This window comes from Trichosurus vulpecula, chromosome 9, assembly GCF_011100635.1.
Source record: "Trichosurus vulpecula isolate mTriVul1 chromosome 9, mTriVul1.pri, whole genome shotgun sequence".
Classification (NCBI taxonomy): domain Eukaryota; kingdom Metazoa; phylum Chordata; class Mammalia; order Diprotodontia; family Phalangeridae; genus Trichosurus; species Trichosurus vulpecula.
In genome coordinates, this window is record NC_050581.1 from 184,951,202 (window position 1) to 184,968,954 (window position 17,753).

At 39.9% G+C, this 17,753-nt stretch overlaps 1 protein-coding gene across 1 annotated transcript in view; it reads left to right on the forward strand.

The window, feature by feature from the left end:
• The window catches only part of CFAP20DC (CFAP20 domain containing), a 230,109-nt gene that overhangs the window by 115,105 nt on the left and 97,251 nt on the right, over positions 1–17,753 (forward strand). Inside the window, exons 10-12 of the mRNA XM_036739445.1 lie at positions 1,931–2,059; positions 3,535–3,666; positions 6,143–6,468. Of these exons, the coding sequence (XP_036595340.1) occupies positions 1,931–2,059; positions 3,535–3,666; positions 6,143–6,468 (587 nt within the window). The remainder of the gene's footprint in view (positions 1–1,930; positions 2,060–3,534; positions 3,667–6,142; positions 6,469–17,753) is intronic.

A 17,753-nucleotide genomic window follows, 5' to 3' on the forward strand; every position in this document is an offset into this window, starting at 1 on the left:
CTAACAGCGACTTTGTTACTATCGTGTTACACTTAGCACACGCTCAGAAAACTATGTAACAAAAGTTCACAGTTTCGTGTACAATCCCCTTCGCTGATCTTTGTATACTTAAACATGCAGGATTCTTGAGGAGTACTAAGTTCATTATTAAAAAAAAATTTAAAGAAAAAAACAAATCCCTGTTGTCTAGATTGCTATGCAGTAAGATGGCAGGCCATTGAGTTGGTGCCTCAGTAGATGTATTTGAGATAGTGTCTCAAACAAGACACTGAGCTGAGCTCAGAGTTGAATAAGGAAAGAGAGGATCATGGATTACATTTGGGATTATGCAGTATTTTTAACAGTCCTAATTAGAAAGCTATGTACAGCCATATGAAAAATGCTCTAAATCACTATTGGTTAGAGAAATGCAAATTCAAACAACTCTGAGCTACCAGCTCACACTTATCAGATTGGTTAATATGACAGAAAAGGAAATCCAACCATTTGGGAGAACAATTTAGAACTATGCCCAGTGGACAATCAAAATATACATACGTACCCTTTGACCCAGCAATACCGCTACTAGGTCTGTATCCCAAAGAGATCATAAAAAAGGGAAAAGGACCTACATGTACAAAAATATTTATAGCAGCTCTTTGTGGTAGTAAAGAATTAAAATTTGGGGGATACGCAGCTGTTGGGGAATGGCTGAGCAAGTTGTGGTATATGAATGTAATGGAATATTGTTGTTTCATAAGAAATGAGCAAGCGGATTTCAAAAAAACCTGGGAAGATATACATGGACTGATGCTGAGCCAAGTGAGCAGAACCAGGAGAACATTGTACACAGTAACAGCACCATTGTGTTATGATCACCTGTGACAGACTTAGCTCTTCTCAACAATACAGTGATCCAAGACAACTCCAAAAGACTCATGACAGAAAATGCTTTCCACATCCAGAGAAAGAACTTTGGAGGCTGAAAGCAGATTGAAGCATGTTGTTTTCACTTTTTTGTGTGTGTGTGTGTGTTTTTTGTGGCTTTTCCTTTTGTTCTCTTTCTTCTTTCATAATATTACTAATGCGGAAATATGTTTCCATGATTGTACATGTATAACCTGTATCAGACTGCTTGCCCTCTTGGGGTGGAGGAAGGGAAAGGAGGGAGGGAGGGAGAAAAATTTGGAACTCAAAATCTTATAAAAATGGATTTTGAAAACAATCTTTTCATGTAATTGGAAAAAAAATAAAATACTATTTACCAAAAAAAAAAAAATCCTAACTTGCTCCATGGTGCAAAAAGCCCATTTTTCAACACCATTGTTCTCCTGTCTTCATTGCTGATCTCCCCACTATCTATGCAATGGGCAGATGTATGCTAGATTCAGATTGGTTGTGCATATTTCCGATATGACCTATGCCCAAGAAGTGTCATAGAGGATATTGAGGTAGTATATGATCAGAAAATTAGTGGATTAAATCACATGACGTAAATCAAGGATAACAAATGGGCTTCCCAAGTACTCCATCCATCAACTCCTGACATAAAAAGTCCTGTAATGCCTTCAGCACATTGGGTGGGTCTTCTGTAGAAAAACATAGGTGAATTACACAGGGTTCAAAGGATGGGTTTCACCTATGCAAAATAGATACCACTGGTGAGATGAAATTGAAATGTGTTGATTTACATATTCTGCCACTAGGTGTTATCTGAAGAAATACTTATGGTGATAATTCTCCTCCAGAAATGTGATTCCAGAATTTAAGAACGAAAGCCTGTTTCCTATCTAGGACTAAGTTGTACTGCTTCTTGCACATCTTACATAAGAATATTTCAAAAGTAATACTGTTAGTACCTTTTTTCTTTTGGAGCCTATAATTGTGTTATTTACTAGATTATCTCAAATTCTCATTGTATCCTGTATTTTTGCCTTGTGTTCATTGATAGGTAATGGTACAGCTGATCTCCATGTTATGCATCCACATCCGCCTCAAGAACCTTCCACAGATAAGAATAATAGTAGACGAAGATTACGGCTAAAAAGCACCAGCAAAGACAGAACAGAGACGCCCAGTGGTATGGCACAAATTTTACGCTATCTTATATCTATAGTGTATTCAGAGCAATAGACTCTCTCTCTGCATGTTGTAAAAGCCAAAGGATTATGAATCAGTTCACTTAAAATATAAATGTCTGTGCTACAGGGATTATGGAAATCAAACTTCCTGTACAAGAATTGCTTTGTAGGGCTAACAAAGATTTGCAGGATTAGAGGGTACCATGAGTGGTACAGAAACAAAGAGCTTTGCTCTTTCCAAAGGAGAAACGAAGGAAACTTCCCTCATTAATTTTTAATATTACATATGTGAAGATGCTGCCAACAGGCTTTATTGAAACCTCTGTGGATCACCGTCATTTTCCTTTTTTTGATTTTTCTCTGCTTTTCCAAAGCAGAGCTAATGCTTTTTCTCTGGTTATTGGCATACGTTGCCAGTTAGGCAGTTAGGTAGCCCAGTGGATAGAGTGTCAAACCTGGAGTCAGGAAGACCCGAGTTCAAATCCCGCCTTAGATGCTTAGTAGCTCTGTGACAATGGGTGAGTCACTTAACTACTGTTTGCCTTCATTTCCTCATCTGAAAAGTGGAGGCAATGATAGGACCCACTTCCCAGAGTTGATCCTCAGATCAAATGAGGTAATATTTCTAAAGTGCTTGGCAAACCTTAAAGCACGGTATGAATGCTAGCTATTGTTATTATTAAAAGGAGGGGAGAGGAATAAGCATTTGATAAGTTACTATTATTATGTGCCAGATATTGTGCTAAAGCGTATTTTTTATTACTAATTGTGATTATTTCCAGTGTGTTCATTTCCAAACTAAAATACTTTTTAAAGCGAAAATCTGCACACGTATGCACACGCATGCGCATGCACACACGTGTGCGCGCGCGCACACACACACACACAGTCATTCTTGTACTGCACTTTCTTGAATAATTTAGAGTTGGTAGACAAAAGTCTCAGCTCTACCTTGTTATTTCCTCAGACTTTTAAAGGCAATGAATGAACAAGAGTCAATCCTAGAATGCTTTCTGTAACCATCTTTTATAGACTCTGAGATAGATTTGCTCAGATACCATAGCTTAGAAACAGCTGTAATTTAAAAATAACAAATTTATTCTATGTCATGGCATCAAAGGAAAAGAATTTAAGACCTTTTTGAAGCACTTTTTTGCATTATAAAGGATAAATGTTTGGGGTTCTTGTGAATGTTTACTAGTTTAAAAAGTTAGAAAAAAGAATCTACTTGAAATGGTTCGTTTGATTTTAGAATGGGCTATGAAAGAAAAAAAGGAAGTCAGAATCCATAAAATTACTCTTGAGTCATTACTTAAGAAGTGTACAGTTACCATTCTGAAATAATTATACTATTATGAAGAAATTTGTCGCTTTTACAAATTTCAAGGAAAATAATGCCTTTCGTGCTGTAAGGACTTAGTAAGTGTTTGTTGAGTTGAGTTAAAGGTTCTGGAAAATGTTTATTCCCATCAAGGAAGCTCCTCAGGAAATAGCCGTAATGAGGATACGACACCAGCTAAGCTCACCGCTGTGTGCCATCGAAGAATGAACAGTGCAGTGGCATTAAACGTCACAGGTCATCAGCAAATAGCGCCTCAGCAAACAGGTAAGAGCCTCCATTCTGTCACATCTACAAACACCCAGCAAAATACTTCTCTGTAGTTTGGTGGAAGTTAGGTGAAATTTGAAATCACAGGGGCTGAATTTGAATCCAGTTCTCCTCAGTCACATAACTTTTCTGGGTCTGTTTCTTTATCTGTAAAATGGGGGTTGTAGATGACCTCCCAAACTCCTTCCACCTCGAGGCTTTATGACATTTCTGTTATCTTCTGGGAAAAAAATGGATGCCATCTAGCATTGTATTTTTTATAAATTCCATTTTCTAGGACATAAACAACTTTCTTCAATAGATACATTCTTGCCTATTGCTATGATAGACAACATAAGCCAAACAGTATCTTGTTGACCTATTCAAAATAAATAGGAAAATTGTAGAATTTTCTGCATTTTTTCGTTTAACCCTATCATTTTTTTAAAAGATTATCTGTTATTCTCTTTCTGCCATTCTGTTGTGTAACGAACATGGCTGAGATCTGTGGCAGGACACATCCACATATCTTGCCCAGCAGGTGTGCAGTACTTTTAGAAAGGCAAATTGTTTTTGAGCAAAGGAAAAGGGAAAATGAATGAATATTGTTTGTAGTTTGTCAGTCTTATTTATGCAATGTTGAAACCTTCATTAAAATGTTAGGCGCAATTAGAGTCTCTAGCATAAATCTGACTGTGTAGGGAAAACTAATTAGATGTTTAGGTGATCATTCTTGTATTTATCTTGTTTGCTGCAATATTGTGATTACATAGTAATTTACATATTTTCCTAAGAAAACACACCAAATTATTCATTACAATTGATATGGAAATAATTGAGGTAAAAATAAAATTCCTAACTAACATGTGGTATTTAGATAGTAGAACTTGGAAAATAACTTTAAAAACGTTTTTTTTTTTTATTTTATTAGTCAATACTACCTTTGGCATTAGGTCACCAGATTGTTTAACTTTATAACCAGTATTCCCGTTCTGTCTTCCTTTACATTTTGCCAGTGATTTTGGCAGCATGGTGTAATTGATAAGAGAGCTACCCTCGGAGGCAGGAAGGCTTGGATTCGAGATCTGCCCCTTAAACACGCTCTCTTTGTGCCCTCTCAGTGCCTAGTGCCCTAAGTCATTCTCTGAGTTGAAGAGAAGGTGCCAACCTGTACTGATAGAAAACTCCCTATGCCAGTGATCCCACAGTGAGCCTCCTGATCCCTGTCCACATCCTCTGATTTTCTAGTTTATAGTATCCATTTTAGATATCAATTTAGTATTATAACATACCAGCTTTGTGAGATGTATCTTTGTATGTCAGCCAATAAATATTATTTGAGCACCCTCAAGGTGCCCAGGATCATACAAAGAGGCATTGAAATAGGGAAGATCCACCTTGCCTTGGAAATATGCCTTTTCCTTGAACCTCTGTCCCAGATAGACAGGAACCCAGCCTGGGCAGCCTCTCCCTTGTCCTGTCTCAGCCACGTTCTCACATTCCCAGTTAGTCCCATCTTCTCGTGGTCCATGTCAGGTGTTGAAATGTCCAAACTTAACTGACCTCCCTCGATTATAAGAGGAGACACAAAGCCATGGGGCATGTGCTGGCCTCCATCGCAAGCAGCAGGCAGCCTGAGGAGAGAGCCCTACCTGCCTTTGCCATCATTTGTAATATTCCATTACTTTAGCCAAAGAAAGGAGGAGTTTGTTTGCTAAGGGACCGTAACCATCCACTTACCTCTACTTAACATCAGTTTCTTCATTTGTAAAGTTTATCCTTCTTACCCGACACAGAGTTGTAGTAGAGGGGGCCCTGGTTAGCCTGAGAGCCTATAGAACTAGAAAGATAGGGAATGAGACAAGACCTGGGAATTCCCTCATTCACTTTGCTAGGGTGGCAGCTTCTCTGCCACTTAGCATCTTGGAGAGTGACCTGGAGCCCACCCTGAGAGGTGGAATAACTTGGCCAGAATCACACAGACAGACCATGTTTGTATCAGAGATGGGAGGGTGTGTATTAGACTGGTGTGGCACAGCGGGTGGGGAGCTTAAGGGCCTGAAGTGAGGAGGGGATGCTTTAACTAATACCCAATACCCCCAATTAGTGTCCCCAGTTGACATCAGAGCACAAGTCTTCTGATTCCAAATCAGGGTATTCTTTCTACTACAACCCTTCAGGGTAATGCGAGTAATAATTGTTTTAGGTGTCTGAATTTCTCGATCACTTTTTCTTCTCTTAACTGAACAAGAATAATGAATTAATTGCCTGTCTCTATGGTCGTTGACCTGTTGGTTAAATATTTGGCACCATTTGAGATGGCTGACAATATTATTGCACTTGTTTTTTCAGTTGAGGATGCAATAAACCATTGTCGATTCAGTCCATCAGTAGTTCAGTAGTACAGGGTATTAGCCTCAGACCCCTTGCCTAAAGTAACTCTTTATTGAGCAATCCACTAATTATTATCTTCGTTTTTCTTCCCTACTGTCAGATGAGTGGGTATTTCCTGAAAATTACAGAGATCATTTTCCTTTGGACTCCAGCAAACAATCCATAACCCTGGAAGATGATTCCTGCAATAATTCACACCAGTTGCCAGAAAACAGCAAAGAAAATAAAAATAGCAGTCAAGAAGAGGAAACCCAAAGTGTTCCAAATGAGATTTTTACATTTTCCTCAAGGCCAAGGTTGTTGCCTCCTGGGAGGTGTCAGACTGTGTGCGCAGAAGGAGGACCCTTTCTGATGGATCTAAAGGAGGAAGACAGTGGAAAGAGGAGAGGAGCCCAGTTGGAAGACGATTTTTGTGGCAGCGAAGAGGTACGCAGCTTTGTGAATGAATTGGAGGTATAGTGGCCACCCTTGTTCCTTTAGCTTAGGCCCCGGATCAGTGGAGTGAAGGGAAAACTTTCCTTCTATCTATACAAATGCAGTCAATCGGAATGTCCATCCATAGCTACAGCTTGTTGTTATGGTAACTGACTCTTGCTAATTTTTTAGTAGCATTCATCATATTTAGTTTTGTTATAGGAGTGGTTTTTACATTTTAATCTTCGTCTCTCAGAATAAAAAATAAAATTCACCTGATTTATCAGACCTTTCAAAAACATTTGTTCCCTCTCAGGGTGTTACATTGCAGGTGCTGAGTGTACGGAGCTAGGAGGGCTTCTTACTCTCATGTCACTGTTCTCCTTAAACCTTTTCTGGCTCCTTTTTTCTATGTGGTTCCAGAGTCTCTAAGATAAACCAATTCAAATTTAGGTAATGAGTCAGTTAAGTTCATGAAAGATTTTTAGACTCATTAAAATCAAATGAATACATTTGAGAAAAGTTTTTTAAGACCTTACTGCCTTGCAGTTATCTTTTTTTCTATTTTGAAATGAATTTACCTCTGAAACTGCTTCACATTACTTAATGATGGAAATTTATTTTTTTCTACAGAAAAAGTTATTAAAAATGACTATAGGCAGTTCTCACTTTACCTAAGTGACTGTTCTGCAGACTCCTATGTAAAGTGGTTTTTATGTAATGCTTATTTACCTGTGGACTTGAGAAAGGGAGAGGTGGAAGGAGGCAGGAAGGGGGCTGTTGGCCCACGGAGGCTGACAAATGGTTCAAGAATATATGGGGGCCAGGGCGAGAGAAGCAAGAGCAGGAGGAGGAACATGTAGGGGCCAGGCTGGAACTGAGGGGAAGAACATGTTGGGGGCAGACATGTGGTTCTCATGTGGGCAGGTAGGTGGAACGTGGCAAAGGTCTCCTCTCTTGGCTCAGGAGGTCTCAAGCTAAGCCCCTGATGCAGCCCAGTGGTTCTTGCTTTCACTTGGAGGGGTTTGGGGGTTTTTTCCCCCGTGGGGGGTGGGAGGCTGTACAGTGCCAACCCAAAGGATGAGAGTAGGGAGGGAGAGAGAGCAGGGTACTGTACAGTAAAGTTAAAGTAGGTGTTTTTTTTTGGAATGAAAATTTTTTTCAGAAGTCTTCACATAAAGTCAAATTTGCATAATGTGAATTTATATAAATTAAGAAATATCTAAAAACTGATCACAGGATCAGTGCTGGAATGGGAAGGGCCTCAGCCTTCATGGAATGTCAGCTGGAACTTGGCAGCTCAGGATCTCAGGGCCCACAGAGGTGGAGGGGCCTGCACCTGACTCGAAAGTTCACAGAGCTGCTATTTGAACCCAGGGCTTCTAACCGCATCTGGCACACTTTCTTGTATACCTCATTGCCACCAGGGTTTAGCAGAAATAGAGAAATATTCATAGAAACACTTAACAGACTGCGCAAAAAAAAATGTTTGTAAGTGAATTGTTTCCTGCTTTCTTACTCTTGTGGAAGGTAAAAGATAAACAATTGTAGTCACACTCATTCCCGAAGCCCCACACCTGCCACACTCACAGCCTGTAGAGGATACAGTTAATCTGCAGAAGAACTCCCTGATAATTAGCGGAAAATGCCTTTGCTTTTAAAGCAGAATGCATGGCAGCTTCCTCAATTCACAGCATTAATGAATCAATCAGCACTTGCTGTAGTCCAGCCTGCGTTCTAACAGAGAAGACAGCAAGGATATTTATGAGTCTGTACCAGACGATGTGGAGAATAGGATGGAATTCATGTGAAAAGAGGGCTTCCGAGGGCCAGAGGGGAGGAGGAGATGGACCGCAAACATGGCGGCCAGACAGTGCAGAGGCTCAGATATGGGCGATGGTCAGTGATTCCCAGTGAAGGTGGAAAGTTAGGTCTAGGTGGTGAAGGGCTTTCAGAGCTCAGCAGATCTGTACTTTAGGAAAATTACTTTAACAGTAGCATGGAGTATAGAATGGAGTGGGAGGAGACCTGAATTAGGGAGACCATTTGGGAGACAAAAACATGCAAGAGGTGCTGAGGACCTGCACTAAGGTGGTAGCTGGGTGCAGGGAGAGAGACCTTCTATGCCTCTCTCTGTGTTCAGATTATAGACTTGGGAGCCTGGAAGAATGGCGGTGCCCTCGACAGAACCAACAAGGTGTGAAAGGGTATGGATTTCAGGGGAAAGATCATGCATTCTGTTTTGGACAGTTTGCATTCGAGATGTCTTCAGAACATCCAATTTGAAATGCCTCATAGGCCGTGGTGACCCCAAACAAAAGTGCAGGGGAGGGATTGGGGACAGATCCATAGATCTGTGAGTCCTCGGCAGAGAGAGGATGACCCAACCCATCAAGGTAGGGGTCCATGTGCCTGAAGTTCATCACCATCACCACTATGAATTGTCATTTCTGCCCACCTCTTTTCCTGACTTTGTAGCTGATGCTGCACTGTCCTTGGCTCAGAGACCCGGCAAGTATGTTTGCAGATTCTAGCCCCAATTCCAGCAGGTGCCTTGAGTGTGATGGGAGGAAGCCTCAGCTGTAAAGCAGAATGCTGTCGCATAGCATTAGAATGGAAAAGAACCAGACCTCCTTCTGTAAACTCTGAAGGTCATTAAATCCTGCCAAACAACAATTGGCAATAGTCCAGGCCTGGGGACGTTGGGGCTTCCTTCTGCACTGCCCTCTTTTCCCCTCCCCCCATCCCTATGTGTCTTCCACAGGGCTAAATATTCAGATCTTTTCCAGTCTGTCCTGTGCCTCCCGTCAAAGCCTGCTTGTTCTTTGTCTCTTTCTCCATTGTGGCTGGCTCTTAATTTTCCAAAAAGATGGTCAACTGAGTTGATAAGAATGAGAATAATAGCATTTATGTAGCATTTTAAGATTGCAAAGTGCTTTTCCAATACTATCTCATGTTACCTTCCCAACAACCCTTGGAGGCAGGTGCTGTTATATCCCCATTTCACAGGTGAGGAAACAAGCTTAAAGAGGCCAAATGACTTCCCTAGGGTCACACAGCTACTAAGTATCTATCTAAGGCAGAGTTGAAACTCAGGATTTCTGCCTCCAAGTATACTGTCCACTGAACTCATTTGTGATAGTGTATTTTTTTTGCTTTTAACGTTTACTTTTATAAGATTTTGAGTTCCAGATTTTTCTGCCTCCCCTTACCCTTCCCCAAGATAGCAAGCATGTACATGTAAGATTGTACATGTACAATCAGTTCAGACATATTTCCACATTAGTCATGTTGTGAAAAGAAAGAATCCGAACACAAGGGAAAAACCACAGGAAAGAGAAAAAAGTGAAAATATCAAGCTTCAGTCTGCGTTCAGACTCCATGATTCTTTGTCTGGGTGTAGGTAGCATTTTCCATCACAAGTCTCTTCAAATTGTCTTGGATCATTGTATTGCTGAGAAGAGCCAAGTCTATCATAGTTGATCAATCTACAGTGTTGCTGTTACAATGTGCAATGTTCTCTTGGTTCTGCTCCCCTCACTCAGCATCAGTTCATAGAAGTCTTTCCAGGTTTTTCTGAACTCTGCCTGCTCATCATTTCTCATAACACAATAGCATTCCACTACATTCACATTCCACAGCTTGTTTAGCCATTCCCCAGTTAATGGGCATCCACTCAGTTTTCAATTCTTTGCCACCACAAAAAGAGTAGCTATGAATATTTTTGTTGGTGTGGGTCCTTTTCCCTTTTTTATGATCTCTGTAGGATACAGACCTAGAAATGGTTTTGCTGGGTCAAAGGGTATGCACATTTGGATTGCCCTTTAGGCATAGTTCCAGATTGCTCTCCAGAATGGTTGGATCATATTCACAGCTCCACCAACAATGCATTAGTGTTTCAATTTTCCCACATCTTTTCCAACATTTATCATTTTCCTTTTCTGTCATATTAGCCAATCTGATAAGTGTGATGTGGTACCTCAGAGTTGTTTTAATTTGCATTTCTCTAATCAGTAGTGATTTAAAGTATTTTTTTCATATGACTATAGAAAGCTCTAACTTCTTCATCTGAAAACTTCCTATTCATAGCCTTTGACCATTTATCAATTGGGGAATGAGTTGTATTCTTATAAATTTAACTTACATTCTCTATATTGAGAAATGGGGCCTTTATCGGAAACACTGACTATAAAAATTGTTTCCCAACTTTCTGCTTTCCTTCTATTCTTGGTTGCATTTATTTTGTTTGTGCAAAAGCTTTTTAATTTAATGTAATCAGAGTTATCCATTTTGTATTTCATAATGTTCTCTATCTCTTGTTTGGTCATAAATTCTTCCCTTCTCCATAGATCTGATAGGTAAACTATTCCTTGCTCTTCTAATTTGCTTTTGGTATCATCCTTTATGTCTTAATCGTGTACCCATTTTGACCTTAAAGGTAAACTATTCCTTGCTCTCCTAATTTGCTTTTGGTATCATCCTTTATGTCTTAATCATGTACCCATTTTGACCTTACTTTGGTGTACAGTGTAAGATGTTGGTCTATCCCTAGTTTCTTCCATACTCTTTTCCTGTTTTCCCAGCAGTTTTTGTCAAATAGTGAGTTCTTATGCCAGAAGCTGGAGTCTTTGGGTTTATCAAACAGTAGATTACCATAGTCATTGACTACTGTGTCTTGTGTACCTAACCTACGGATCTGTTGCTCTGTTTCTTAGCCAGTACCAGATAGTTTTGACGATTGCCACTTTGTGGATGTAGTTTTAGATTTGGTACAGCTCAGCCACCTTCCTTTGCATTTTTTTCATTAATTCCCTTGATATTCTTGATCTTTTGTTCTTCCAGATGAATTTTATTATTTTTTCTGGCTCTATAAAATGGTTTTTGGTAGTTTGATTGATATGGCACTGGAGAAACAAATTAATTTAATAGAATTGCCATCTTTATTATATTCACTAGGCCTACCCATGAGCAATTGATATTTTTCTACTTGTGTACATCTAACTTTATTTGTGTGAGAAGTGTTTTGTAATTGTGTTCCTAGAGTTCCCGGGTTTGTCCTGGCAGGTAGACTCTCAAGTATTTTATGTTGTCTACGGTTATTTTAAACGGAATTCCTCTTTCCATCTCTTGCTGCTTGGCCTTGGTAATATATAGAAGTGCTGATGATTTATGTGGGCTTATGTTATATCTTGCAACTTTGCTAAAGTTGTCCATTATTTCAGGTAGTTTTTTAGTTCATTCTCTAGGATTCTCTAAGTATACCGTTGTACCCTCTACAAAGAGGAATAATTTTGTTTCCTCATTGCCTATCCTAATTCCTTTACTTTCTTTTTCTTCTCTCCTTGCTAAAGCTAATGTTTTTAGTACAATATATAATAGTGTATTAATGAGCTAAGTTCCTTCCTAATACCCTCTGACAATTTTTGTGCATTTTAATTGTCACCTTAACCTTCACCTGCTAATAAGAGTGCCCCTGCCTTAGAAGTACTTTTGCCACAGTGGAGTGCCTTGTGCATCATTCTTATGGCTTATGGCATTAAATCTGTTTTCCATTTGGTTACTGACTTAAAACATTTGGGTTTAAATGAATATTTAATGCTTAATTGTTCCTTCATCTCAGCTTTTTAAGGGACAGGACTGTGTCATTTTGTCTTTGTATTCTCAGAAGCCGGTACAGTGCCTGACACATAGTAGGAACTTAATAAGTTCTTGTTGACTGATTCCTTGGTCTGAATTGTTGTTGTTTAGTTGTTCTGTCATGTCTGACTCTCCATGATCCCATGTGGAGTTTTCTTGGCAAGGATACTGGAGTGGTTTGCCATTTCCTTCTCCAGTGGATTAAAGCAAAGAAGGTTAAGTAACTCACCTAGCGTCACAACAGCTAGTGAGTGTCTGAGGTTGGATTTGAACTTACATCTTCCTGACTCCATGCCCAGCATGCTATCCACTGAGCCATCTAGCTGTCCCTTGGTCCCTGTTGCTCATCTATAAAAACACTGTATTTTGTGTGTCTTAAAATGTAACTTGCAGCACAAAACAAAATGGGTATTTCCACTTAACTCTCTAATTAGATCTATGTAAAACCTACTTTAGAGAATTAAAACCAAAACTATCTTCTGTGGGGCTATTATTTAGATTAGCCTTCAAGTTACACAATTGCCAAATCTTTAGTTCATTTGAGTCATATGAGATCAGTGCCTGGCACAGAGTAGGTACTATGTAAATGTGTCTTCCCTCCCCTTCCCCATATGCTGGCCATCTCTGGTCCCCATGCATGACATTCCATACCATCTCTGTGTCTCTGTTTAGCCATGCTCCTTCCCAAAATGCATTCCTTTTCCCCTTCCCCTTCAGTGCTTAAACCAGGTGCTATGTGGGATAGGGGCAGTTCTGATTCCCCTCATTGGTGCCTTTCCAGTGACACCACATAGATTTTGCATGGACTTTTCTGCACATATTCCTTACCCCCTGTAGAGTATGGGTACCGTGAAAGTGGGGATTCTTTCACATTCATATTTATATTTATGTCCCCAAAGCTTATCACAGTGCCTAGCACATTGTAGGCACTTAATAAATGCTAGTCAAATACACACATGCATGGATCCAAAAAAAAAAAAAAAAGAATGTATTCAGTGCTTGCCCTGTGCCAAGCACTGAGGGTGCAAACACTGTCAAGAAAGCCCTTGCACTCAAGAGACTGACATTTGAATCGTATGAGACAGTGCATCTAAAGGAGCAATGCATACACTGGAACATTTTAGGCCAGGAACTCACCAGGATGCTCATTGGAGTCACCATCCAATTAATGGCTGCTTCCTGAGGAGTGACAATGTTGGTTGATTACTTTTCTCAGAGCTAAAGTTAAAAAGCAGGATTTGAGAAAGAAAACTGTACATAGAGTCAACAGTCAGCATTTATTAAGCGCCTTCTGTGTGCCAGGCCCTGTGCTAAGAACTGGGGATACAAATAAGAAAAAGGAGCTTCTCGTCCAATGGGGAAGACAACCCACAAAAGGAAGTCGCAAAGGGGGAATGTGCCATAGGGCGTCCTGTCCTAAGCAGGAGTTTGGGCCAAGCAGGGTAGCTGACGGGAAATGAAGTCAGGCTTCCAGCTGACCATGGCTGCCTTCCAGGCCTCTAGTCAGAGGGGAGGGAGAATGCAGGGTGCTGAGGAAGTGTTGATTATTAAAGCTCAATCCATTGCCATGGTGCTGAGCTTATGCTTTGTTGTACGTGAGATAGTGTAGCCAAAAAGTGGCCAGGAGTTAGTGTGAGGGGCCAAACTCCCCTCTATTCTTTGTTTCCCCCATGAAACTGTCTTGTTTGCTTGTGTTTATATCCCTAGCCCTTAGTACAGTGCTTGGCACATACATAGCACCTAGCGACTACTCATTCATTAGTTTATTTATTACCAGGAAGTATATTTGGTTGGTCTGGAAATGGTAAAGCTAACCAGGGTCCTAGGCCAGGTGTTTGAGTTGCAGCGTAGAGTAGAGGCCACTCACAGGACTATGGTAGCTTAAAGTGAATGAATGAGTGGATGGATGGATGGATGGATGGATGGATGGATGGATGGATGAAGGAATGAATGAGACACCTCTCAGGATATGCATTCAGTCAGTGAAAGGGTGAAAGCTTGGACAAAAGTTAGAGCACGTGCTGCCTTGCCCTAGGCTCTCACCTGCCAAATTAAAAATATCTTCAGAAATGTATAGGAATGTTACAGGCTGGCTTTGTCATACAGCTTTTAGATAAATCAAAACCTTTTTTCATAGTTGACATAATTAAAAGAGCAGTGTTAATAAAAATAAACAATGCCATCCACTTTTACAAAGACTAAAAAGCAACTTCCGAGTTACAGAATATTAAAGTTGTTGGGTATACAAAAGAAAGGGTGTCCCATCTGTCCCAAGGAGGTGGTCCTCAAGAATAATTAGAATGCTCTTTTAAAAAATTAGAACCCAGCAAGAGCAACCAGTTTTATGTATTCCGAAATTGTTGTCCAAATGACCATCTGCATGTCCTTTTAAGGAATGGAGCTTAACTGTAGAAGAGCTCATTCCTTGGGGAAATCATTCTCATTTTCGGTATACATATGCTGAGCTACAATTAATCAGACAAACTATATTGATGTTCCTGGCACAATTACACGATTGAATATTTAACAAACAAATGTTCCTTGGCCTAAAAGAAGAATAATCCAAGAGATTTGGAACTTTAAGAAAATGTATTATGTTAAATCAACATATTTTAAATTTCTGATTTAGAGAAATCAGTTTATATTTGCTGGATAAACAGCATGACAACTTCTTTAATACTCTGAAAAATTACACTGACTTATTTTAATAGGATGAGATTAGAACGTGGGTTTTTAAGTAGCACATAATGAGCAAAAAGAAGAATGTCATTATCTCTGGAATTCGTACTAAAACAATTTATAACTTCAATGCATTTACCTTCTAATAACAATCCACAAATAATTTTTTAAATATATTAGTTGTTTAGAATTTATTACATTACACATGTTTTCTTATTGCATCTATCAAAGTAGCATGAGCATTAACAATAAGGAAATATGTATTTTTAGAAGCACAGTTCAGTTTTATAAATTTTACGTTGTATCATAGTTTTAGCAGATTATTTTTATTTCTCTTATTTTTACTCCCCATCCCCAAAAGGAAATCAGTATAGAGTAAAATATTACCCAGTATTCATTTTAGTCTAATTGTTTGAATTGGCTTTTCTTTACTTTTATTTTCCTGTTTGACCATAGGGCATACAAGATTTGTCTTGGAATTTAGAGGTGAGAAGACTTCTCGTACCCCTCTTAAATTCCCATACAGTCGACAGCTTCCATTGCCCACTAGATTGGCGGATTTGTGGCGTGATTGTTGTGGTAACTCATTCCAAGGCACATATCATATCTGAATCACACCTTTTAATTTTGCATGATTCTTAACCATGGTCCTCCCACAAATCTTCCATAGATCTGCCATTGTGCTAGAGGCCTTCCTTTAACCTAGCTCTTTATGACATTAACATGGGTCGCTTTGTTATCCTTTCCACCCCTCTACTAGCTCACTTTCTTTTCCAGTCCTACATTTTCTAAATAATGTCTTTGAAACTACCTCTTGCGCAAGTCATCACTGATAGATGCTGGGACCTCCTAATGCCTGACATCTGTCTGTCCATTGTTATTTGGAATTTTGATTCTTAGAATATTGTAGTAGTAAGTGATTGCTATTTGGCATCAGCAGATTAATATTGATATTAAAAAGATGGGGCTTTGTGTCAGAGTACAACTTGGGATCATGAAAGCACTGCTCATTTTCACACTTGCAGTCTAGCTTGCTCCTTGATGGGCTAACCCAGTGATTTGCCCATACAACATACATGTCACATTCTTCATCCCTTTGGAGTCTTCTGGTACCATTTTTACAAATAATATGGAGCAGTGTCTGAGTGATGGTGGCGCCACACAGTCAGTAGATACCGAGTTGTGCATGTGATGAAACCAAACAAAGGCATAGACAAGCAGAAAGCCTTTCCTCAATAAGAAGCCCGTGGAAGGGAATGTGTGTGTGTGTGTATACCTATATCTAGACATATATGTGTGTGTGTGTGTGTGTGTGTGTGTGTAGATCTCTCTATATAGATCTACATACACATACACATATATACACTTACATACATACATACACATATACATAAATGACTTAGGTAAACAAAAAGTTTCTTTGGATTAGAAATTTCCTTTTTAATGAACTGAGGTGTGTGTGTGTGTGTGTGTGTGTGTGTGTGTGTGTAACCATCTTGCTTATCTAGTGCCATGTGATTCTGTTACAGAGGAAGAGAAAATGCTTCCTCATTTTTCTTTTTCCCCCTCTTGCAGACACCATCACCATCGGTGTGGGGCACCATGTTAGCTCCGTGTTGGCATCTACAGATTGGAGGAAGAACAGCTACAGGTCTAGTGATAAGGAAGGTTTCTAAGGAGGGCCAAAGAGGCAGACGGTGTTGTATCAGGTCTACAATGAACAACAGTAACTTAGTTGAAGATGGGAGATGTAAGGACATCCAAGCAAGCCATGGTATCAAACTGGCAATTTTGATACCTACTGTTAAACCTGAAAGTCTGGTTGAAGAAGGCAAACAAGCTAGGTGATAGAAAAATCCATGTTGTTTATTATTTTCCCTTAAAGCATAGCTAAGCTAGCTTACTTGTACGTACAAGGAGTCAGAGCATAAGCTCTGGCTGTCTGAACAAAGGAATGAGAAAACTTATATATGTTATTTTAGCAGACCCAGCAAGCCTGTGTTACCTCACTTTTATGATCCCCATGTATGTTTAACCATGATTCAAGAAGAGGATTTTCCTTAATGGAGTAGGTTTGTAAAGGCAAGAGTGTTGACAAAGGTCAGTCAAAGTATATACCCGTAGAACATTAAGCGAGGTGGTCTTCTTAATGGCTGGCGGGGGAAAGAACGTCCTTAGGTCAGTCTGATCTGGCCTTGCTGACAGAGGAAGGGTATTTCCTGAGCAAACTCTGGAGAACAAAGAAGCCTGGGTCCTGGATCTTCTTCCAGTCACTCATTAATTCAGGCTCTGGGTCTGGTTGAAATTACAAAAATGATATAAAATGGTATAAAATGTTCCACGCTACTTATACCGGCCAGAAAGTATTTGTTAGCCATAGAAAGCTAGTGAGGCTTTACAAAAACTACAGAGGTCTTATCACTCATGTGATTGATTAGAAAAACTGTACCCATCTCCACATCTAGTGGCACAGGGGATGGAGCACGGGGCTTGGAGCCAGAAAGACCTGAGTTCAAATCCCACTTCAGATCCTTGCTTCTCTCTGTTTGCTTGTTTCCTCATCTGTAAAATGGGGATAACAAAAGAGATGGTGATTATAAAGCGCTTAGCCCAGGGCCGGGCACGCAGAAGGTACTTCACAAACGTGTATTCCCTTCCCTTCGCTTCCAAGACAGAAATCAGGAGTACACAGCAGTATTAATGATCAGCAGTGAAATGCATGTTGTCCAACGATCCTGACGTCAGGAAGGGAAACCATAGATACTTTGTTCCAGCATGCAGCTGATCACATCTGGCAGTGGTATTCTGTAGAAAAATGTGTGTCAGTTTGCAGCTAAAATGGCTCTATAAAGGCATGAATGGAACCATGACCCCTAATTGGAAATGAAGTGAGTGGTGGACTGTTTCTCGAAGGGTGCCTGCCTTCCCAGTGCTGTGAGAACAAGTACAAGAGGAGAAGCCAGCTGTGTTGATCGATATGT